The sequence below is a fragment of the Scomber japonicus genome, chromosome 4 (genome assembly GCF_027409825.1).
Source record: "Scomber japonicus isolate fScoJap1 chromosome 4, fScoJap1.pri, whole genome shotgun sequence".
Taxonomy (NCBI): Eukaryota; Metazoa; Chordata; class Actinopteri; order Scombriformes; family Scombridae; genus Scomber; species Scomber japonicus.
Window position 1 is genome coordinate 9,398,740 of NC_070581.1, and position 25,698 is coordinate 9,424,437.

A 25,698-nucleotide genomic window follows, 5' to 3' on the forward strand; every position below is an offset into this window, starting at 1 on the left:
TCAACACCAACATTTAAATAAAACTCTGTGGATCTACACAAGCTGGTAAGAATTGGGGCTTCTTGGAAACCAGTGATGACATAGCTCAACTACAGAGCTGAACACGTGTTGACAAATCTGGCTCTACCAGATCCTCTTACATTGTTGTATCATCAGTAATGTTCAATGCAGATTAATGGGGGGGGGGGGGCTTCCATGAAAGACTTTGGTCATTTTTGTCTACATCTTGTTATTTAACATGATGCAATGCAGTTGCTTGCATACCTACAACAAATATAAGAATATATGAGAAAAAAATCTATTGTGCAAAAGTGGATTTTTTACAAAGACAGTTAGAATGGTGTTAAAACACTACTTTACAATATCTCTTCATTCACATTGAGTTATATTATAAAAAGATGTAGATTATTACTTTTAGAGGAAAATGCACGTTCTCCTCGCCACCTGCACATTTGCGAGCATTTACCATCCAACAGGCAGATTTTTATATTCATTGTTCTTTTTTGTATTAAGAATTTTGGAAATAAGAAAATAACTGTTGTAAAAATGAGTTGCCAGATCATCCAAATACCAAAACACTTTTAGTTATAGGGCTTGACTCTGGAAAGAAGAATGCTTGTAAATGTCAATGATTCAACAAGAATGGGAAAACAGACCTTTTTTTTTTTTTTTTTTGACACCGACACATAGAGCGAATGAGTCATGGAAATCATGCCTTTCACATCCTAAATTGTAGCCTTTCACCACCATCCCCCGACGCATCACAAAGGCTTATTATTGATTATTATAACCCAGCGGAGAGCAGGCGGGCGAGCGGCACAAAAGCGCCTTCATGAAGCTCATGCTGAGAAGATAATATCTGAGAGCTTTAACAGTGGATGAGCATTTAGGCGTTTCTGTTTTTGCACACTGTATGACACAAACCCATGACAGTAAGATAAAAATAAGACTCATGTGTCAGCTCAGCAGATCTTGTGTCACCTCAGAGCGGCTAATACACACCAGAATACTGTCGTGGTCACTGCTGCTGGTGCCGAGGTCTGAATTTCAGCTCATGTTAATGTGACACAATGTTTTTGATTCATTTCCTCAATAGCTCGCACGACTGCAACAACGTAAATATAACCACTGTGTAACAAAGAGATCTAGAAGGTTGTTATCATCATCTGTTAGTGTCTCTGTTTGCCAGAACCACTGAACAGCTCAGATCAAATGAAGTGAGAGTGACATTTGCTAGAACTGAACTGAAAATGTTTAAAAATTTCCTTTTGGAAACTTGTAAATGTCAGAAATCTGTGCTGTGTTTTTTTGGAGATGAATCAACTGTCACCTTTTTGCATGCGACAGATGAATCAAAGTGACACTGATGGCTTGTCAGTCACAAAGCGGCCTGATCTATTCTGACTGTGACAGAGAGGAAACACAAGAAGAGTAAAAGGAGCGAGAGAATCACACCAACACAGGGGCACTACACCTCTCCATTGTGGTCATCGAAGATCTTCTATTTGTTGGATGTTAACTCCTCGGTCGAGTGAGCGTCCAAATATTCAATCAAATTCCGATATCTGCTTCGGTTCAGTCTGAGTGACCGCAAAGTCTTGGCTGATGAAAGTGAGACTGACACCAACACCCAGGACTGGACCGGAGCTTCACAGACAGACCGCACCATACCAGACATCTGACCCAGACTGCACTTGACCCCCTTATCCTCAGCGGGGGGTCGGAGGGGGGGGGGGGGGGAGAAACCGATCTGCTGCACTTTCTCTTATTCCACGAGCCAGGAGAGCAGATTATAGGAGGACCTTTACAAATGATAAATAACCGATTACAAGGGGATTAGTCATAAATACATGTAAGAGTGGAGTGGAAGGTGAAACAAGGCCCTCACTGTGACACTGGAAATAACTGCTAGAAGTGTGGTAAGGAGGTTTGGGATATGAACCATTTGTAGACTGAATGATTCAAAGGGTGTGAGCGAGAGTGTTAAATGTATTATCCACACCACTCTCTGTGAATCCATAGGTGTTACTAGATGCATGAGGCATAGTAGCAGAGTTGTTTTTCACTATGTACTTGACAGCATATACACGTGTAGGTTGTAGCATCTATAGGAAAGTGTATGAAAACTAATGCAGTGACCGTATTCTTGTTAATGTCAATGACTGGTGTATCATATATGTTACTATACAGTCTGCTGTGTTTATTATTGGTTCTATTTGCAGATATCTTGACAGTTAATACACTTCAATAACATATCCATGTTCATATACAGTGTATCATACCAGCTATACGTAGGGCTGGATGTTGAGTTGATATACTATCTTGGGTGTTGGTGCAGCTAGTATAATAATTCTTCATTCTGCAACTCACTTTATGGAGCATGTTATTCCTCTCTTTCATTTAAGAGAAGAAGACAAAGCTCTTAAATGTCAAAGGTTGTCTAAACACAAGAAGCTTTGCTGGCAGCTAAGACTGGCAAAAGTATGATTTAACATCAGTAACTGTCTGAAGTAAGAATGAGGCATATTCTCTGGTGATACTGGATTTTAGAAGCCAATACTACATCGGTATTTGAGTTTTAAAAAAATGTGACAGCGATATGTATCTGGTGAATGTACATTACGTTATATACACATTTTTGATAAAGATCCTTTAAATTGGTTTCGGGTAGTTTCTGTTTCATGTTATGATGTGCAGATACTGATATAACTGCAATGAGGTATCGCCTGTTATATCAGCCCAGTATATAGATCTATAAAGAACAAGCAATGACAAGTATGAATCTAACCAGACCTTCAATATCAGCCTGTAGTGTTTGGAAATTGGCAATACAGTAGTTGTTCAACAAGCAGCTCTTTTTATATGACAGTTTATTGTTGTAAACTCATGCTTATCCCATCTTTTGTTTGACTATGACAGCTCTTTCCTTCTAATACTAACTGAAACTGGCCACTATCATTTAGGTTACTACTGTACACTGAGGAGCTAGTGACAAGTCCTGGGTGTCAGCTGGTGGACAGATTACTCGTGGTATTGTTTTTAATCCTACACAGATTCATACGGAAAAATAATAACAGTGGGACAAAAATGCCTTATGTCGCTAATCCATATCTAATCCTTCATCACATCGCTGCTGTCGCTCGTCAAATCATCAAAACAATGGAGACGGGATGGAAGCAGGAACCTGGAATGCTGGGACCCAATGCTTCAAACACAGCAGCAGCAGCAGCAGCAGCACCAGCAGCAACTACACAAGTGTTCACCTTTGCCAGATTTACAGACAGCTAAAGGCAGGAGGGATGGGGGTGGGGGTGGGGGATACCTTCTTCTAAGTGTCTTGGCACAGACACACACACACACACACACACACACACTCAAGTGCCTTTGTTACCAAACATCCTGAAACGCCCACCTTTACACCGACACACACTCATAAAACGCACAAAGCCAGAAGAAAAGCTGCACACACACTCTCTCTTCTGCGCGGCCCCATCGCCTAAATTCACCTGTTACCCTTCAAACGGCAGCAGGACTAAAAAAAAAAAAAAAAGGCGTCGTTTTTTTTAAGGGGCGGAGGAGGAGTTTAAAGAAGTGTGGGGTTTGTTCAAAAGCAGAAAAAAAGAATGACTCTCAAGTTGAATGTGATCCGTTTCTGCCCTACCTCACCATTCTGGTCCAAGCCTGCCTCAAGCCCCCTTTGCTTCAGCAGCCTCAGAGCTTAGTAATCCAGCACTGGGCACTGTTACACAAGGGAGGGCAGGAGGTAGCGAGGGAGATATAGAGACGAAAAAAGGGGAAGGGTGGGGTGGGGGAGGTGGTGTTGGGATGGGTGAAGGGGGTGGGGGTGCCTGTAAAAGTGTTACTGGGTTAGATAGGTTGAGACGGAGACAGTGAGAGAGAAACGACAGAGAGGCTTTGTAAGAGTGTTAGAGAGAGTGAGAGAGAGAGAGAGAGAGAGAGGGAGAGAGAGAGAGAGAGAGAGAGAGAGAGAGAGTGCGGAAGGAACAGCGAGCGGGAGGGGTGGTGGGGGGGGCCTCTTAATCTGGGATTTGGACGAGCATGAGCAGGCCTGATACCAGCGCCCGTCAGTGCTATCTGCCCCCTCCCTCCCCCTCCTTCAACACCTCAGACTAATGTGACAGGCGCTGGCTGACTGGCTGGTCCAAACACCCTCACCCTCACCCTCACCCTTCTCCTCCCCTCTTGCACCCTAAGAGGTCGGCGGCTGTCTGGCGGCTCAGCTCCATGGCTCACTAGCTGATCCTAAAGCTAACGCAGCTTTTTCTCTCTGGCTGGCTAACACAGAGCAGACTGGGGGCCGGGCCAGGCCAGACCAGGGTGCCAGGACTACTGCGAGTGCCACAAGGTCCCCCGCTATCTTGTCGGAGGCTAAATGCAACAGCTGTGTTGCCTGTGCCTGGAGATTACACCTAATCGTGCGTGGCGTAGTTACACCGGATCATAGTTAGCTCTTGCCAAGCTAAACCCCCCCCCCCCCCCCCCAACCACCACCACCCACTGCCAATCCAGCCAATTCAGCAGTATGCCATTAGGCTATTAATTTTGCAGGGATGGGTTAGAGAGCTTTTTAGATGAGCTAGAAAATAAATGCAGGGGGAACAAAAGCACAGCAATATTAAACAGTAGTGTATACTCCTATTGACCTTACAACAACCTCTGGATTAGCAGCTATCTCAAAGAACAAGTACACTTTGATTGTAGACACTTTTTAAGCTTTTGCCATTGTTACTTGTGCTGTTTATTCTATTCTTTTCCTGTCATTATCACTCATATTTTCAACTCATCTGACAAACACTGAATAACACTTATACATTGTATCTCAGTGTCTAGATTTGACATTTTAGTCGAGCTAGTTTCTGTTTAGAAGAGACTCTGAAAAAAAGTTAGTTATTAAGCACTAATGCATGGAGCTACTGTTTAAAAAGTCCTGTTTACAACATGTCAAAGTGACACACTATGGATATCCTGTGCTGGATGAATTGCGTGATGGCCATGAATGTTTTTGATCTTTTGTTATATCACAACTAGCTTTCTTGTTAATCAGCCAGTCTCATAAAAACAAGTGCTTGGGGGAGGAGGGGGTTGGGGGGAGGGGGTGAAACAGCGTGCACGTGTACAGCGATTGCCAAAGTTAATCATTTTGCTAATTCTACTAAGCTGCCTGCCTAGTGCCACATAGAGAAGTGAGGCATCTATGCAGTGATGGGGTGTGTGTGTGTATGTGTGTGTATGTGAGTTTTGCACCTCATGTAAATACCCCTAGATCATCAGCTGGGCTAAAAATAACTGCAACATTACCAAAATCCACACCCCGGGGCTTGTCTGTGACCAATATAGCCCTAGCTGAGGCTTTCATGCTGCGCTGTGGCTACTAAGTATATCACCTTTTTGTCAGTGGGCCTAGACTGGCGTGCTTTAAATAGCCGAGCGGGGCTATATTGAACTTGAGACATTATGTAAGAGGATAGAGTGGTGGCTGGATGCACACTGGGCCTGTTTCCCCTCAACCAGCCGGAGGCCTATCCTGCAGCTCCCAGCTGCCTCTGTCTCTCCCACAGTACATTCATTTTATTCTCTCCTTCTCTGTCGGCCTCTCATCACACAATACCAGGCTATTTGAAATCTTGTTCGCTTTGTCTTGTCTCTGTCTGTCTCACTCTCTCTCTCCTGCTGCCCAAGGCCAGATGCAGGGAAATGGGGCGCCTGGTGGTTGTCAAAGGGAATCCTATTCTTGGAAAGCCCTGAGTCACCCCTGCTCCTGCAGTCATGATCTGAGGAGGAGAGGGAGGAGAGGGAGGGAGGGAGAGAGAGCTAGAGAGAGGCTAAGGATATTTTTGTGTAGGAAGGGCCTGCTGTTCAAGTCTGCTTTCAAATCTTCCTGAAATTGACAATGGGAAGTAAAATCATGAAACTTTCTACTTAAGTTCTACTGAAATAATACATTTTGATGCTGTAGATCTGTACAGAGCTTTTGCTATACTGTAACAGATTCTATTATTGTATTGTTGCCCATAAACTTGCATTTTTTCGTCATTCTTTAGCCTGTCTCACTGGTTATTATTAGTTAGCTCCAGTCACCACACAGTAAGGCCACAATAACTTTAATTCACTTCCTTCCTGTGTAAAAAAAAATCCCTTTGCTATTGATAGTGCATTCTATTTTTTAATCAGTAGATATTTATTTCACTTGTCCTTTAAATGAGCCTGGCAGTGTAAGATATGTCAATCAAATGAAGCTGACAACTCCACTACTGCTTTTGGAAGTTTTTTAGAATATGTCTCTGAATATGCTGCATACTGATTGGTTATCAGAGTCATAAGGAAGAATAAGGAAAAGCAACTTTATCTACTGGAGACACACACTAGAGGAGATTCGTGTGGCATATAGTTGTTTTAACAGACAGTGTGAACATTTATTTAGTGTAAGTGTAAGTCTGCACTGCCTCCGGGTTAAATTTACACTTTAAAATGTGTTTTGATTGGAAGCCCTTCAGCCATATGAGGTTATAACAGGACAATCAACTCATGGCAGCTCACAATAATCTTATTACAGGGTCCCAAAATATTATGGTAATTGAAAAATACATCAACAGCCCTGGCTGTGATCATCATATTTACTGCAGCTGGTTAATATGATACTGTAACATCTTTATGTCACTGGTTCCTAATAACTAGATTTGTTTCTGTGAGCATTTCTAGGTGAGTGATGGCCTCGAGGTTAATCATTAAACACAGCGACACACACAGAAAGAGAAAGTGCAAATACGTTTTGTCCTTCACTCAGACAACACACACGGCTTCATCACTAAATAATACTTTAACTGCAGATCTTATAAAGACTTCCTGGAAAACTCTATGAAGAAGACTCACAGGTGGGACTGCACAACTGACATTTGGAGGGAAAATGAGTTTGATCATTAAAAAAAATAAAATGTCCATCAAATCAGAACCAAAAAATCTGACCATGGCTACAAAAATTGTTTCCACAAACTTACTTCTGGCTGTCAATAGTTGGCTCTATGCAGATCAGTGGGACGGTCTCAGGATCTTAAAGTGGACCTGTGGCACTTAAAAGATGTAGCAGTGTAACAGTTTTAATAGCCAACTGAACTTCACACCTATAACATCTCTATTGCTATTGTGAGATATTTTGGATTAACATATAATATGGTAGGATATAACCTGATATGCTAATGCAGTTTGCATCTATGTGGCCCCATGTAGCAGCAAAAGCTAACAGAGTTTTAAATACAGTGTTTAAATGGTATTGTGCAGGAGAACTATTCATTTTCAGTGTATCATTTAATTGTAAATGTTTAGTTGGGTTATAATATAATATAATATATGGCTCCCTGCAAGCTCACTCAAAAGTTGCAACATTCTCAGACTAAAACCATTTGCTTCCTCCTCCTCCTCCTCCTCCTCCTCCTCCTCCTCCTCCTGCCATGATGTCACTATTGTAAAGGGACATGGATGAACTGAAGAAGCTGATCTTGTGCTTTCACATCTGGTCCTGTACGGTGAAATAAGAGGGAAAGCGTTCTGGTTTGGCTTGTTGTTTTAACCGTTGTAACAGTTTGTGTTGAGTAAAGTGTACAAAAAACAGCTTGAGGCATGTTGGTTAGTGTGGTTTAACAAAACTATGTGGTTAATGTTCATAACTGCTTGATATTTTTAGCCCTGCAAACAGCGTGCTTCTAGGGATGATGATGATGATGATGTTCTGTTGGGCGGGAGGAAGGTCCACCATTTTAATCCAGACTGAAATGTCTTTACAGCTACTGGATCTAATAGATTACTAAAGGCATTTTGTACAGACGTTCATGGTTCCCAGAGGATGAATCCAAGCCACCAGCAGGTTGATGTATGTGGTTTATATTTAAATGCATCTACAACTATTAGATTGAGTTGCAATTTGGTGCATTTGGACATTATGTTTAGGGCAATACTATGATATTCTTCCTCATTTAGGGCATGTTCATCTCTTACTCATATTTAAATACATTACTCTTCTTGCCTTATTAGTTGCAAAGCTTTTCTTGCAGTTTTAGTTCTGTAATGAGTGTAGTTGTCTTCACCTGGTTCACTCTCTGTAGTATATATATATATGTTATTACCTCATTTATGTTCACTCCTTTCATTTCAGCTCAGTGTGAATGTCTACTGTGATTTTCTGTCATTTAAAACAGATGGAATAGACTTTTTACTCATCGAATTTACATGTGATGTCATAAGAGATTTTGGTCATATTACACAGCCTTACACCTGGAAAAGCATTTATCTATTCTGCCTTTTTAAGCACTTGATCCCTGAATGCTAAAATCACACACAGATCATATTGTGGAGTTGCCATACTTTCATGCTTTCTCTCCTATACTCTATGTGTATTGTAGTGTGTCTGAATAAAATGAAAAAGTGTATCTAGAAAAAAAAGCAGTAACAGTTGGTTCAGTGCACTCCTGGAAATGTTGGCAGCACTATCTTATTCCTCCACATGGGCTGTTGTTTTCCTGTCGGCTTATCGAGAAAACTGACTCACTGTTCTCAGCTGGTCAAATGAGTTTCAGTGACAGACGAGGTCTGTTCCATAAACAAAGGGGGGCAGAGGTGCTTTCCAATAGTGGAAAATTTGTAATGCTCCACAGAGTCAACTGGCAAAATAAAAGTGCAAGCAGCAGAGTAAAGTGATTCTGCATTATGACGTCTTTGTCTGGCCTCACAGCGTTACACTGAACTCATTACAATGTTTAAGCATTGTTAAGTTAGGGACAGCTCTGAGTAAATGGCTCCGTCATGACTAAACCGCCAAAAAAGTTACAAAAAAAAAGTGGAAACTCCAGCCTGATGAATTAAAATCCTTCCTGAGATAGGGAGTGAAATCATCAGCGACAAGAGAGCAGGTCTGTTACATCAAGATGGCACGCATTGTAGCATTGTTCCCCTGTGGTATTTCAGCTCAGGAAGTACATAACCAGCCACAGTCAAACAGTCATACATGTCTCGGCCGGCGACAAAACCATGGAAACCGTCAAAGATGAAAACAACTTTTTAACTATGTCTCAGTGTTTTCCTCTATTTCTGATCTCAGCCTGCGGGTGGCTTCAGCCCCTGGGGCGAATAAAAAGCCGGGCCCTCCATCAACGCACAAGTGTTTATTGTAAATGTCTGAGAAAAAGGTCACAAATATAGCGATGTGTCATCTTATCCGCTGCGGCTCCGTTTAAAAGTGGATCTGATAAACTTCTTTGAAAGAGAATTGTAATGATTAAGTGAAAGATTATGTTCCAAGTAGTTTATTTTCATAGATTTTTGCTACTATGTGTGTGACTACATTTTACTCAACTCTGTGGTCAACAGGGCGCCACTTAACATAAGCTACCTTTACACTGGTGTCTACTGGTGAGCGCCAATTGAATCAAACAATATGAACCATATACAGCTTCTGAAGGTGGAAATTGAAAGTAAAATGGAAGTTTGGTTTTTACACAAAATGTCTTTAGTGTTAGTCAACTGGATGCTAGTTTAACATGCAGTGATCTACCTACTTAACACATTGTACTTTCATATCCATGTGCACACTTTGATTGAGTTATTCATGTCTGTCATCAGGTACAAACAAATCTGAATGAGCATCAAACTGAAAAGACTTAGCAATATCCTGATTAATAGTCAGTCACTGCAACAAGTCTACAAGGATTTGGAATTTGCTTGCTAGCTTATATAAAGCTGAGTAACACACAAGAACCCCTACAAAAGTGTGCATACTATGTAGATCCTTCCTGTAAGATGTACCAGGAAGTAGCTCACTAATGCAGTGGTCCATGAACATGGAAATTGTCTGTGTTGTAAAAAGGATTGTTAAGGTTGTAAAAATTTGAATTTTCCTCTAATGCATCAGCCAGCGGGGCCGCTTTACTGTTTCCAAAATCCCTTTGATGGCCCGAGGTCTAAGCCATATCCTGCTAGACTCTGTTGTGAAAAACTGTTATTTGGCCAAATAACGTGGCCAGTATTCAACACTCTTTGTTCTGTCAGAGAAATAAATACCTTTGTATTTTGTGAAGTTGAATTGTGTCACTGAACTCAGTAGACTGGCCTGATAACTTCACCGTCACTATTTCACCACTGTTACTTTACCTACCGTAGCCATACAGGAAACCAGATTGACATGTCAAACACCGTGACATCTGACACATCTGCTAGATTTTCCACCCATATAGAAGTAGACTAATTGTATCAAGTATAAACTCTGAGATTGCAAACAAAGCGTTTTCTTGAGTCCACAACAGCCTTAATGGCCTGGAGACAAGCTGACTGCTGGAGTCAACATTACATAGGTCACCTTGCATAGAAATCTGTTCCAGGACAAACTGTTGTTACACTTCAACAAACTAGAACAAACTAGGAGCTGTATTCCACCACAACATTTACATGTTACATTAATATTAGCATATTACGTGTAAACTGGGCTACGCAGGAAGAAATGTGACATCATATAGACCAATAGTACAAAAGCTAAATAAGCACTACATGATTGCATCCATGTTTATTGTCCGTTTAGTTTATTTATTGAGCAAAGCCTCCTGTGGCTCTTCATTCCTCTCATCCCTACAGTTGCTGGTTAATATTTCAGGGAGATCCACACATCATTACTAGTCCACAGACGCACATGTGGTTAATAATATGTAGAAGGGGAGCAAGTAACTGGTAGGGGAAATATTCACACTGTTCATGATTAACACATCACTTAGAAAAAGGGTTGAAGGAGGCCACTGTGCTGGAGTTGAAAGGGTGCAACTCTTTATTTAAAAATGCAGATTATTAATTTGAAGAGGGTCTAGAGGTTTTTAGTATTAGAATGAATTTATATTTGTATTGATATTAAATGGTTGAGAGTGTTTTATGGTTATTATTTTAAATACACTATTACTAGTACACACTTAAAGTGTTTTAGTGGTTCTTACATATAAGGTGACCTGATATTATAACATTAGACTCGAGGATTTTGTAGGTTTTTTACCACAGCGTCCTTTTAAATTGCTTATAGGTTTACTTTAATACTTTCTATGTAAGAGCTTGGATCCACAGGAAGCTATAAGCCACTTTCCTGTACTGTGTACACAGAGAGACAAAGGACAGAGACCATAAAAAGCCCATTTCACTAGATTATAAAAGTAAGGATAACAACTAGTGGGATGTCTGAAAACAAATGTAAAAGATTGTGTTCATATTTAATTTAAAGCCTGATTGTGATAAGTCACATAGAAATCACATCATCCACACATGCGCACCAAATACAAAATCAATGCATGGCATTAAAAACAGAGCAACATGATGACGTATACTTAAAATATAATGTTATCTCACCACAGCAGCTGGCGAAATGAAAGAAAATGTAACGTACGTTTCTATTAAAGCTTTCAACGTCGCCACTTGTGTTGCAGCAATTTAAAAAGTCAGTTGTACAACTCTGTGTCAGTTCACTAACAAGCAAACAAACATGTAGTGTACTTTCTTTGGATGAAATGTAAATTATGAGGCGTCTGAAGTGTCTGTGTTAAAGGGGTCTGTGACGGTAAAAAGTTGAGGCGCCCCTCCGCTGGCAGCCTCAGCCTCAGGACAGGCTCGGCTGTAACGGCTCTCTCTGCTCGGACACAGCACAGAGAGAGTCACATAATAGCGCGGGAGTCCTGACAGGTTAGAAAACAGAGCGGACTTTACCTGCGAGATGTCATAGCAGTCTCTGAAAAGCTGTCAAGTGTCCTCAAACGTTCCCCTCGTGCCTCTGCTGAGTCGCTGCTGACTGAGCGCGAGATCTGTTGAACCTGCGCGTGCCGACCTACAAACAACTGCTAATGCGGCTTCCGGTGACTACCGTCAAAACAAAAGCCTCAGAGAGTTCAGTAGCGGCTCTTTTTTTCCTTAATAAAAACCCGAATTGAAATATTTTATTTTTACTTTCTGTGCGTGATACGATGCTACAAACTCAGCACAAGGATATTTAAAGCGTATTCTGCATCAAACATCATCTATTCAAGCAACATGCTTGTCAAACACATTGAAATATTGGTCTTGTGCAAACATATGTGCTGCTTTGTTCCGTGAAATCTAGTAGTACATAGTATCATGATGTTGCACTATCACATCTAAATCAGTGAGCCTGTAAATGAATTGTCAAAAGTGACAACTTTGTACTTATTTTGTAAGACCAGATCCGTTTCCTGTCCGGTGCAGATTAACATTGGCTAACTTGATGTATTTGAGAGAATATTAAAGTTGTTGTAAAAGGACCGTTTAATATCAAGGGCCACACATAAATCCTATTTCTGATTGGCTGAGACATTTCGAAGTCTGACACACCTGCATGGATCGTCCAGGCTGCGAGGTGGAACAATGACATATGCCTAAGACAATTAACTTTGATCAGTTGCATCTATTTATACCTACATTTTCTTTTTACTTGATTGGCATGAGTGCAATAATAAAGCAGACTTGTGGAACCTTAATTTCAACTCACTTTTTGTCTATTGACTCCTCTTATTTTCACCAGTAAAGCATTTGTAATGAACTTATGCCCATGTACCTCCTCTTCATGTTATTGAGTCATGATGGGACAGCCTCTCAGCTCTGGTGGATGAGAGGAGTAAGAGAAGCAGAACAGCATTGACGTCACCAGCCTGTGGTTATCAGTGGAGGTTAATCTACTGGGGGATGGATGGGCTTATGCAATTGTCTGTGAGCCCACAGGCTTCACATCTATGGATTTGCTTTTCCACTGTTTGACCCAGTGTGCTGCTGCAGCCTGCAGACAAACACTAAGATGATGGAGTGGGAATTTCTCCCCTCTATGGAATTTCTGATGTCAAAGTAGATGTTTTTGCTGTGCCAGATGCTATGGGCTCCAGGCTGAATGGATAGGTTTAAACATAGGGCTTGTTGTTTGGGTCTGGTGAGCAGTTAAAATGATCCTGTCGCACAATGGGAGGACATTAATGTCTGATCAATACGTAATGGAAATTGATGAAGAGGGTGAGAAATAACAGAAATGTGGAATAACACTCATAGTACATTTAGTGTTTGATATAAGATGTAATTAAAACAAAGCTGATGGGGTTGAAAAACAGTCATTGCCATTTATTGTGATGCTGTGATGCTGTGATGCCCTTTATATATCTAGTGTTGGTTTCAAGGATGATGACAAATTGTTTTTAGTGCTGCACCTATACAGGCACACATTCTACGAGATAAGTCAGTGAAATTACCCCACTTTAACCTCCTACTGTGTCTGAGTTATGCTTTAATGTGGTCCCTTGTCTATAATGAAAAAATAATCTTAGTGTAATAACTTCAACCTCAAAGCTGGTGTGTTGAGGTGAAGTCAATGGGCTCTATAAGACTAGATTAGATGGCAGTGTCACCATGGTGAGCACAATGTAGTACATTTCTATGGTGATGCAGTTGATGGTTTTGTTCAGGATTGATTGATATAAAAAACAATAATGATACAATATGAACACAGCAAATTCATCATTGTTAATTTAATTCAGGGTGTTAAAATGAACACTATCATTGTGTTTATATCATTCTCATGGTGTCCGAGTTGATAGTATTCTTTTTTTTAAACTATTACAGTGTTGAATAATTAACACTCAAAGTGTTGTTTAAGTGACACTTTAAAATGATTTTTTAACTCTGGACTGAGTTATTGCCTAACACCTGCAGTGTTACTTAATGACACATTTAAGTGTATTTTTAACTCCAAACGGTGTTATAGCCTAACACCTGCAGTGTTACTTAATGACATATTTAAGTGTAGCCTATTTTTAACTCTGAACTGAGTTATTGCTTAACACTCAGTGTTACTTAATGACACATTTAAGTGCGTTTTTAACTCTAAACTAAGTTAATTATTTTCACTAGTAGAATCATTACTGAGCACTCACAATGTTACTTAGGTTAATTACAAATAAGTGTATTTTTAACCCCAAATTGAGTTAATCACTTTCACCAGTAGAGTTATTGCCCAACACTAGCAGTATTAAAAGTACATCAAACAACTCTCTTCCACTAAGAATGTTGTTTTAGACTTAAAGCATAATATTAATATATTTGAACTGTTTATCACCATTTTAAATGCATATACCCTCTCATAAATGTTCATCAAATCTGGAGTGAAATCATCTGGAGGTGTGCTTTAAAGGCGCATTACAGTGTGTACTCACATACATTTTTGCTGACTATTTCAAATGAATGTATTTATCCAACTGTTGGATGCAGTCATTGGTGCTCATGTAATTTCATCCATGAATGAATCCTTGACAAAAACACTGTCAAAGAAAAAAGTGAGGATAACACCACTGAAGCAAGTTTAAGGAGTTTCAACAAATTAAGAAAGAGATTCCTGGAATGCAACATTCACTTTTTTACCAGCACGCAGACTGATGTCCTGTTGAGTCTAGGAGAGACAAATAGACTCAAAAGCACAAAGCCTTGTTTCCCACCCAGGGGAATGAAACCAGGATGTCCTATCTACCCTGAGGTGGCTGCTTCTATGGACGTGTGGCCTTTGACCCTTTTGCCTTGAGACTTGCAAATCTGCCTGTCCTAAAATCGAAAAAAATCTGGAAAGGGAAACAAAGAGGACTTATACTGAGAGTGATGCAGCTGGACAGCTGGAGCCTTGTCAGAGAGAAAGACCTTTTATTACCATGTGGACATAAAAAGCTCTGAGAGAGGAACTTTATTTCCCAAAAGTGGGCGAAATGTAGCATGGTAAGGGTGAGGTCTTTTATTTTAGTGGAGCAACTTTAGAGAAAAAAAAAAGAAAAATCTTTAGAAAACATTCCTAGAGGATTTTCTAACACCATTGCTGATGAAGTTGTGGCCTCTACTGGACTCTTGGGGCTGTGTTTGGCTCAGATTGGTAGATATGATGCAATTTTATCCAGAAAGGGCCTGGGTTTGTTGCATAATTCATAAATCCACTTTAACCTTTTAACAAACTGCATTCCCTAACGTGTGTTAAAAAAAAAGAAAAGAAAAAGAAGAACAACACATCTTGAAATGTTCTGGCTTCAGAGCTCTCGCTTCTGCTGCTCCTCTCAAAGCCAGTTAGTTGCTCAACACATGAATCAGAATTCAGTTTCTGCATCTTTTCAGTTCTGCGAAGTCCTGCGTCCTCCATAAGACATATTTCACCCTGAACTTTCTGAACCCTCTCGCTCCCCTGGGTGTCACTGATTACCCAAGCAACAATCCTCTATTTGATTACTGGCTTCTATATGTGGATGTCTTATTTTGTTTTGATTTTAATTCCTGAAAAATCCACTTTAATCATCGTACTTATACTTATTAGCTTGAAAACATCGATGCCATTTCTTAGTTTTAATTAACACAACACAAGATACTGTGTCTTCCTCTGTCATTAGTAAGGAATAAATTAAAGTCATTATGTCACAGGCTTAATGAAATGAAATGAAAAAGCTGAAGACAGATCCAGGATGTGCAGAATGATGTATGAATCTACGCAGCAGTTGCTTTTTCACTTCTGGAATCCAGGCTTTCAATTAGCAGTAAAGCACCAGAGATTGCTGTAGGTGATTTGAATTATAAGAAGTAAATATCATTATAGCAAGAAAATGCTGTTTATTGATATATTTAAGAGCACACTGGCTTTAATTGCTTTTGACTTGGGGAGAAAAAAATGGGTTGTCTCAGAAGTTTCAACCAGAATGTGAGCAGAAACCTCTCATTAAGACAGATCAAAGATTGACGTGTTGACTTGGGATCGCTTCAGTAGATAAAATGAACATATATGTCACAACATTAAAACCACCTGTCTAATATTTTGTAAGTATGGAATGTAGATTGGACCAAAACATCTAGTTCAACATTCACAATAAAACATTGAATTTGTACATTTTTAATGTCTTATTTGGGTGTTGAATCATTGCAAGTGAGAAAACAATTCCTCACTTAACCTATTTGTATGAATTGAGGTTAAGAAATATTGATTTTTGGTAACAATACATGTAATATGTAGCAGCCATACAAGGTAATTAGACCTAGTACCTACAGCAGGCATGAACAATATACTCAGTGGTGTGTAATTGTACATGAGGCTTGCATACATAGATTGATATTTATCATTTTCCATCTGACCTACAGTATAACCTGTGATTACAACTAACCCTTATATCTATCCCATGGCTTCTTACTAATGTCTATCATTGAATTCCCTTTAAAAACAAACTATTCACCCAGAAAGGAGCGTCTTATGAACTGTACCATGCCTATTACATCGACATTGAATCGAAATGTGCTAAATCTATTCATAGGTGTACAAGTAATTACTTAAAATGAGTTGGAATGAGTATTACCAGAGGAGTTATCTCAGGTTCTGCACACATTCTAGCCAGAATAATGATTTGACCTTCTGAGCCACAATCAGAAGAATATGTATGTTTTTTTATCGTTGCTGTTTGTGCTCGAGGCTTCTTATGTTGGACCTCATCAAATGATTGCTTCCACTGATACATACTGTGCTTATTATGAGAATGTTTTCCATCTCATTACCAGCTATGTCTTTGCAGCTGTTGAGCCCACCAACAGTCCTCTCTTCATATGAAGGGTTAGAGATGTATGGTCGCTCAGTAATAAAACATGTGGTATACAGTGTATGATTGTCTCAGTGATGTCACAAAGGATAACAGTCACATTGACCCAAACAGAATGGACCCCTGGACATTCCCACATCATATATATGCCCATTACTTTTTGGGGAGAGCAGAGGGGAGTTTGAGTAATCTGTATTTGGCAGCATTTTATAGAACATTTATAAAATCTTTGAATTCATTTATAATGAATTAATTGATTATTATGATTATGAGAAATATTGCTCCACACTTTCTGCCCAAGTCAAAATCTTTTAAATCATAGTCCCAATCAGTGACATTGCCCATGGGTCCATTTGACAAAAACATGTAGCTTGGATACAATATTAATCTTTTTTTTTTTTTTAAACACTTTATTTGTAATTTTCTGTTAACATATAAAACAATCATATTCTCTGTATTACAAATAACTATAACAAACAGTCCCGACAATAGACAGAGACATTTCAAACCCAAAATCAACGTGACAAACTAGTCATAAACAATAGACAGGCAAAGACAAGAAAAAAAAAAAAAAACACAAAACAACAAGTGCACTTAATACTTCTTATTACAGAATTTGTTCAAGGGCAGATGTAATGATTCAGAGTTCCAGTTCCAGACCAGGTAAATTGTTCACATAAGTTATTAGAGAGTCCCAGGTTTTGTGGAATCTGTTGATGGAGCCGTTGAGGGTACATCTGACCTTTTCCAGTTTAAGGTTCTGCATAACGTCCCGAATCCAGTGGTGATGAGATGGAGGAGTAGCAGCCTTCCATTTGAATAAAATCAAGCGTCTGGCTAATAATGAGGAAAAGGCAATGACCCTCTGTAAATGAGCAGGGGGAACAGATCCCGTTTGGTCAGAAAACAAACCAAAAACAGCAACCAACGGAGAAGGTGAGATGTGATAAGCATAAGCATTAGAAATTACTTCAAAAAAGGATGACCAGAAAGGGACAAGCTTTGGACAAGACCAGAACATATGATAAGAAGTAGCCGGGGTCTGTTTACATCTGTCACACAGTGGGTCTACATTCGGAAACATTCTTGCTAATTTAGCTCTCGAGAAGTGTAATCTATGCAATACTTTAAACTGTATTAAAGCATGTCTAGAGCAGATGGAAGAAGAGTGGACCCTAGTAAGAGCCATATCCCATTCCTCGTTGGACAGCTGAGCCCCCAAGTCATTTTCCCATTGTTCTCGTATATGTGAAATAGAGTGGTTGCAGCAATCCATAATATGGGAATAAATAAATGATATTCTGCTTTTGTTCAGCATATTAACCCTTAATAGAGAATCCAAACAGGAAGAAGGGGGAAGAGTAGGAAAATTAGCAAACTTTTTACGAGTAAAATCTCTAATCTGCAAGTATCGCCAAAAATGATTATTGGTCAGACCAAATTTTCTGGATAGCTGTTCAAAGCTAGCAAAAGTGTTGTTAACATACAAGTCCTCAATACTATGAATACCCTTATTATACCAAATTTTGAAGCCATTGTCCAATAAAGATGGCTGAAAAAGGTGATTATGCATTATGGGAGAGTGAATAGAAATACTCTGAATACCCAGACATCTTTTGAACTGGTTCACGATATACAATATTAATCTTGACATATTTCATGTGGTGTGTTTGCCTAAGTGCCCGCTAGATACAAATGGCACACTGCTGAATTTTGAGTAGCTTGGGGGTAAAGGAAAGAATTTGGTGTTCTGCAAGCCACTGATTGTGATGTAAACTGATAAAGATCCTCTCTTTTTAATGACAACATTTTTAGGGCAGCAAAGGGGGATTTTTAAATGTAATGGTGGGAATTATATTTTACGTTTATGTGTTGTATATGTTAAAAAAACATCAAATGTAAATTTTGAACAGACAGATGATTGGGAGTTATAGTTTTCTTGTTTAAAACATCACACTTTTTATGTGACTCAGACCAGATAAAAACACACATGTTGCCTGTTATTCACCTTCTGGATAGGAATGAGAACCTGTAGAGGATGTAGAGTAGAGAGGCTTTCAGAGTAAGTGAGCAGAGCAGAGTTGGAATGGAGCATGGAGCAGAGTAAATAAATATTCACCTGTTGTTATTTTATTCATTAAAACAGGCTATTATTGGACAAAGTTTCACTGTCGCCATGATTCCTTCCTTTCCAATGACCTAAATGCATCAGGATGATAACCTAGAAAATATGATCCTGTTTTCCTTCAGTAATTGTCCCTGTATTTGAGCTATAGTGTTTCTTTAGACAACATTGCATTACACAGAAAAGTTTTTCCCACCTGGGAGCAAAGACTCTGACGGGTATGCAAATAAATGTGAGCGTATTTTTTCAATTCAAAATCAATCTTTAATGAATGCAGTGGAGACCATACATCATTAATTTAAAACCTACATCATTAACCACTAAATGCATAGCTGTCTACAAGGTGCAAGGTATTAAGAATCCACTCTCCATACTACTACGCTTGAGGTCAATACGGTAGGTGTCTGCATTCATCCCCATTTGCAAGCAGAGGTGCACAACTCTCTCCTTTTAATTAATGAGACTGAATAGTTTATCATGCTTGGCTTGTCTTGTTGGCTGGAAGAACAAATATTGGTATGTGTTAATTAAATGCCTGACTAGGGTAATTTCTACTTATAAGCACAAAGTGTAAGCTCTTCCTGAAATACCTGTGTTAATAATGTAATACACTAGCCCAAAAGTGCTGAAGTGCTACATTAAAGCAGTACATTTAAGTATAAGTAGTGGTTCTCTGCCTTTTTCTAAACTGTCAGTGGCACACCACATAGGATTAGAGCAAAATATATGCTTGGAGTATTTGTACAGAATTCATAAAGAGGGAGAAGCTTACTAAATAATTGCTGCCATAAATGGCCAGAGACTGGTGTTTCTGTCAGCGGTGAGCAGTTGAAATTACCTGCACAAATTGATCCAACCTGCACAACTAGGCTGTCCTGAATACTAAATCACAGTTCTATATAAGACATGTGTTAGTTAGGTACATAGCCCAAAAGTACCCACTAGCAAGAGCTCAACAGCAACAGCAAAACACAGCTTCTACATCAGAAGGGTTTTTTAAAGGGTATTTTCTTAAGATGTTCAAATTTGATGTATTAATGCGAATGCCAAACATCTGTGCCTCTGGAGGTGTCCTCTGGTATCTGGCGCCAAGTTAGCAGCAGATCCATTAAATCCTGTACTGTAAGTTGTGAGGTGAAGCCTGCATGGACTTGTTTCTCCAGCACATCCCACAGATGCTCCATTGGATTGAGATCTACGGAATTTGGAGGCAAAGGCAACACCTTGAACTATTTGTCATGTTCCTCAAACCATTGCTGAACAATTTCCCAGTGTGGTAGGGTGCATTATTCTGCTTAAAGAGGCCACTGCCATCAGGGAATACTGTTGCCATGAAGGGGTGTAGTTGTTCTGCTACAAGTAGGTTATACGTGTCAAAGTAACTTCCACATGTATGCCAAGACTCAAGATTTCCCAGAAGAACATTTCCCACACCACACGCCTTGCCTTCTTCCCATAGTGCATCCTGTTGGCATATCCTGTTGCCATCTGTTGCCCATACCTGGCCATTCACATGATGTAAGAGAAAATGTGATTCATCAGACCAGGTCACCCTTTTCCATTGCTGTATGGTCTAGTTGTGACGCTCACATGCCCATTGTAGATGCTTCCGGATGTGAAAATGGGTTATCATGGGCACTCTGACCAGCCCTGTAAGCAGCAAGCTGTGATGCACTGATGCACTGATGCGCCCCACAAGACCTGCTGTTTTGGAGGTTTTTCCTACTTCCAACACATCAACTTCAAGAACTTGCTGCTTAATATATCCCACCCCTTGGCAAGTGCCATTATAACAAGATAATCAATGTTATTCGCTTCACTTGTCAGTGGTTTTAAATGTTGGGGTTGATCGGTGTATTCAGGTGTCTGGAAACAAGGACGCTGTGAATTTCCTCCAAATTGAACTTTAATTATTGCAAGTTCAGCTGACTCAAAGCTGGAAAAAAGCATTAGAAAATACCAATAGGTGGGCTCTCTTTCCTGCCACTATCTTTATAAGAGTGTAGCATCACTGATTTGGACATGAATTCCTTTTTGTTTAAAGAAGAAGATATTGTTATATATATGTTACAATTTTAAATGTGGTTTTTATGATTATGTGATTTTCAGAGACTTCACAATAAGTTAAATGAACTATTAAGGGTTAGGGTCTGCTTTTTGATTTCTTTTTCTTCTGAGTTTTAACCTGTTCTTTTCTCAAATTTCAGTTCTAGTTATGCAGAAATAAAAAATCAACTTACAAAAAATTGGAATAACTTGTCAAAGAACTGTTTCAACAAGCTTTTCTGGAGCTTTCAACTGCGTCTCATGGTCTTTATCAGCAGATGGAAGTCAACCCACATACACATCCTGCTCTTAATACTCTTAATACTGTGTTGCATCAAATATATATTAATCCACAGATGAAGACAGTCCCAAACAAATGCACTATTTAGTCCTGTTTTACTCAAAACTGCAGTTTCCAGCTGTTTAATAAACCACACATTCTGTTTTATTTTTAAACAATAGAAGCTCTACATTGATTATGTTTTTAAAGAGTCATGACTTCAGTAGGAGTGAGTGGGCTTGGAGTCCCACAGGCAGGGTAGGATTGTTGAGGAATTGAGAGACGGACTAACACATTTTTTGGTTATTTTAACAGAATTTGTCGTTAACAAGGAAAATACCCCAGCCTTGCCCTCCTTTTTCAAACGCTATGTAAATCGAGGTGACGAAAAAATGGAGACGGCTGACAAGAATGGGCTCCATTTGGTTGACATTTTATTTCATGGTGGTAGGAACACAAGACAAAGGTCATAAAGTTAGTAATGTTCGGGTCATGCCACTCTTACTCGTTGCACTGCCCTTTGAGGAGGTTTGCGCAGTCAGACAGTAGTTTACAGAGGCCAGACATGGAGGGTAATCCACATGTAGACATAAATAAGGAACAGAAAATAGATTATTATTATTATGTATTGCTCATTTACATTATGGGGATGAGGCTAATACACTGGCTAAAAGTAAGGAAACAGTTATATGGATGACGTCTTTGCCACCTGCTTAGAGTCGAGGTGACCGGTTTTTAAGGCAATTCATCGTTTCCACCCAAACCATAGACTGCAATTGTCATTATTGTTCGTGAGTCCATACTGTAGGATGAGTCCATCCAAATACACAGGAGTCTCTCCTTTATTAAGCGTTACCACCTGCATGGGTCAAATTCAAAGAACAGCGTGGTAAAATAAGACCAGTCTAAGGTTAATAGAGTGAGTGCTGGAATTTTAAATGTGTCACCAGAGAAGGGTTTCCTGATCTGGTGCGGACACTCAGAGTTTGATTATGCACAACACACTTATAGCTTTAGGGCTATCCCTCCCCCATGTACATAAGTATATCAATGTGTGGGTGAACAGACAAGTCAGACATGGTTCCAGTGTATATTACTAAAAACATAAACCTCCACAGATCACACATTTTGCTAAATTTACACTTAAAAATTGCAGGGCTGTACAAAAACAGGTTGCTGGATGATTTCAGAAGGGAAACATAATTAAGAACTTAAAAAAGAAGAAAAAAAAAGAAACTAGTACAAGACTATTTGATACTCAACCACAAACAGGCATGATTTTGTCTTAGAATATTGCCAAGGATCTCATATCAAAACAAGAGTGTCTTTAAGTCAGTCATCGCAGCTTATTGTGGTTCAGCAAAGAATGTTACAGAATTCGCACTAGTAATACAAACCCATGCGTTACTATGTTAATTTGCAAGTACTGTAGGATTATACATCTTTTTCCCATTTTTGCGGCTGTTATGGCTTCAAAAGGTCACAACAACATCGGTCTCTCTCTCTCTTGCTCGCTCTCTCTCTCTCAACAGCCGAAAAAAAGATTCCTCCAGGAATGCTCCTGGGTCAAATACAAAAAGAAATTAAGTCTCAGGCAGAGTTTTTTTGAAGCTTTTTTTTTGTTTGTGTTGACGACTGACTGTTGTTTGGCAGGACAGTCCCAAGAGTAGTAGCTCTCCCAATGATAAGATCTCTCCTCGCCCTCCTTTTCTGTTTGTCCGTCTCTTCAGTCTTTGCTTTTAGCACCTCCTTAAGGTCAGAAACGGTAACAACTCTTCCCGATATGCACCATTCAAGGTCCTGCAAAACTAACTGCTCCCAAGTAAAATGAAGAAAAAAGATACAGGGAATGAGCAAACATAAACATTTCTCCAAGCTCTGTGTTTTCTGTAATCACACCAGTGGAAATAAGAGGAAAAAGAGGAATATTGTTTTTAGTCATTGCCAAAAAAAAAAAACATTTACAAAGTTTTTTTTTTCCCAAACAAAATATGAATTAAAAAAACCAAACAAAAACCAGATTCAAACCAACACTGCAGAAGTGCATGCATTTATAGTGGTCATCATATGTTCATCTGCTGATTGTAAAACAGAACGCACAATAGTACATGAGAAGCACAATTCCCCAAAGAGAACCCATCTTACATATTCACAGTCTCAGGTATTATTTATATACTCTATATTTATAACATTTATTCATGTCTATGATTCATGTCTTGACTTATGACTAATGATATGCAAGTCATTGTGGAACGCAGCGCTCTCTCCGTCACATCAGGTTGCAGTGTTAGTGAGTCATATTTCAAAACTAAAGGCTCTGATGGGCTTCAGATCGAGTGGAGAGTTTTTTCTTTTCTTTTTTTTTTTTGGAGGGTTGCTGTGAGATTGAGGGGGGGGGGGGGGGGGTTGATCGAGTGGTTTTGACTGTGTACTTTCTCACTGTAGCAGCTTGACTGATATCTGAAAAGTCCCATTAGGAAAATACAGCGGGCTACTGGAGCTGAATGCAGAGTTCCTTGCCTGTAGATGCCAGCTGGCTGCAGCATCCAGAGAGCTGCACACACCCGTTACAGAGTACACTCTGTCCAGCTCTCATGAAGGAGGGGAATGTTTGTTTTTTTTGTTTACACTCAAGGATGTAAAAGGCCATGCTTGGGGAATGTGGATGATAGATATGGCACCAAGACAAGGCAATAACCAGAGATCGTCAGCGAGGTCCACAAGTGTTCAAGTAATGAGCGCAGAAAAATGGAGCAGGCTTTCTTCTTTTTTTTTTCTTTTTTAAAGTTGGTGTTTGTTCTAAAACAACAAAACTGACAAGAATAAGAGATGCCTGCTTTTATAAAAAAAAAAAGGAAAAAGATGAAGGGCCAGGGCAGTTAAAAGAAAAAGGAAGTATGTTCTGTGAATGGAGGTGCAGAAAAAAAAGAACAAAATATATAAAACAAAAATTAAAACAACATATTCATTTTCTTTCCATATAAAAAGCGATGAAAAGTATACAAAAATAGAAAATAATTACAGCAGGAGACATGGGCGCTATGGAGGGATCGGGTGGGAGGGTATCTTGTTTTTTTTGTTTTTTTTCTCCATTTCTCTCAATGTGTTGTCTCTGCCGGGTTATTTCGCGGCGGAACAGTGTAATATTTTGGGGCTGTTTAAGGCGTCTTCCACCAGGTGGAGCTCCACGCCGTCCACGACCACGTCCTTGACGCAGCCGACGAAGCCGGTGCTGTAGGCCTTGGGCAACCGACGGGTCACCGCCAGCTCCTCCAGACCACCTGGGGGGAGACAGAGGCAGAGGTTAACAAAGTGATGACTCGGCAGCAGTAACTGTACATAAACACTTTCTCGCTGTGGAAGAACTTTTTTTCGGGATAATTACTCCAGCGAGCTAAACTCTTCTACACTGTAAAGGCAAAAGTGTCAACCCGGGTATTTGCTGTGTCATCCTGTGTGGCTGTGTGCTGGCTCTCTGCAGGTGCATCGTTAGTGTAACCTGGAACACCTGAGGGGCCCCGGTGTGTTCCCTGGTTATTTACGCCTGGCTGCAGTGTTTAAATAACCCATGTGTTTTAGTTATGCTGCTTTGGTTCTTCGCTTTGCTTTTCATGCACTTCCACATCCCATACTGTAAATATTGACTTAACTCTTTGATTTGGTTGAATTAGAATAAGTTATTTTTTATTAATATTTAACATTGCTGTGTCTCCCTTTTGTTGTGGACACTTGAACAAGGTCATGATGTGGACTATGAGGCAAAAGCTGGTTCATAAATGTCATATAATATAACTAACTGCAGCTAACCAAGTGCATGCCAAAAATGACATCATCATGCATCACAGAGGACATTATGCAACCTGTAAAATCAGTGCGGTGCCCCTTTTAAGATCACACACCAGGATAAAGGTTTGGGTTTCAGAATAAAATACATTTTAAAGTAAATGCTATCAAAAAAGCTGTACCTGAAATATTTAGGGGGGATAATTTTTATTTCTGGCACTAAAGCAGCTCCTTGGGTTTCTGTCATGTCACATTATAAGCCTTTGATATCTTCTATGATGACAGCAGCTGATGGATGTGACAGGATGATACTTTTATTTGTTAAACCACTTGTGATCAAAGGAGAAGAGCTTCTGCAAGGCAACCGCAGAAAACTTGAGATAGACAAGAGAAGCGGTTCTTTTAATTTGGCACGGTGCATAAGAGCTCAAAAATATGTGTTCTAAATGAAAAGTGGTGACAGGGGGTAAAATTATGAATACTTAACATCCTTATTATTTTTAATTTGTTTCCATCTTAGTGCTGAGCCGCTCGTTGCTGTGCTGTGAACTCTGCTTGCTCAGCCGTGTCGGCCGTGGCTGCCAACTACACACTTCTTCCTCCATTCCACACAAACCATGTAAAATGAATAATTTCCTGTCACCTGCACTTCTTCAGAACATTAAAGGGCCAGTTCAACAAATGTGATTCTGTGCTTCCATTGTGGTGATATGTATGACACTGAAGTGAGAGAATGCCTAATTTGGCAAAGTGAGCCTTTAAAGTGTCTGCTAAATTGAGTGAAGTTGACTCAACTAACATGTTTTTGATAGAAAGTGTGAAAACAG

The 25,698-nt window shown here is 39.7% G+C and overlaps 2 protein-coding genes across 3 annotated transcripts in view; both read right to left on the reverse strand.

Annotated features, from left to right (window-relative positions):
• LOC128357528 (tyrosine-protein phosphatase non-receptor type 11-like) overlaps positions 1 to 11,845 on the reverse strand; it is a 37,294-nt gene extending 25,449 nt beyond the window's left edge. For both annotated transcript variants that reach the window (XM_053317893.1, XM_053317892.1), the window contains exon 1: positions 11,743 to 11,845. In XM_053317893.1, the coding sequence (XP_053173868.1) occupies positions 11,743 to 11,756 (14 nt within the window). In that variant the 5' untranslated portion in view covers positions 11,757 to 11,845. The remainder of the gene's footprint in view (positions 1 to 11,742) is intronic.
• Positions 11,846 to 21,505: 9,660 nt separating this feature from the next.
• The window catches only part of agrn (agrin), a 162,373-nt gene continuing 158,180 nt past the window's right edge, over positions 21,506 to 25,698 (reverse strand). The window contains 1 exon segment of the mRNA XM_053317887.1: positions 21,506 to 24,369. Within this exon segment, the coding sequence (XP_053173862.1) occupies positions 24,209 to 24,369 (161 nt within the window). The 3' untranslated portion in view covers positions 21,506 to 24,208.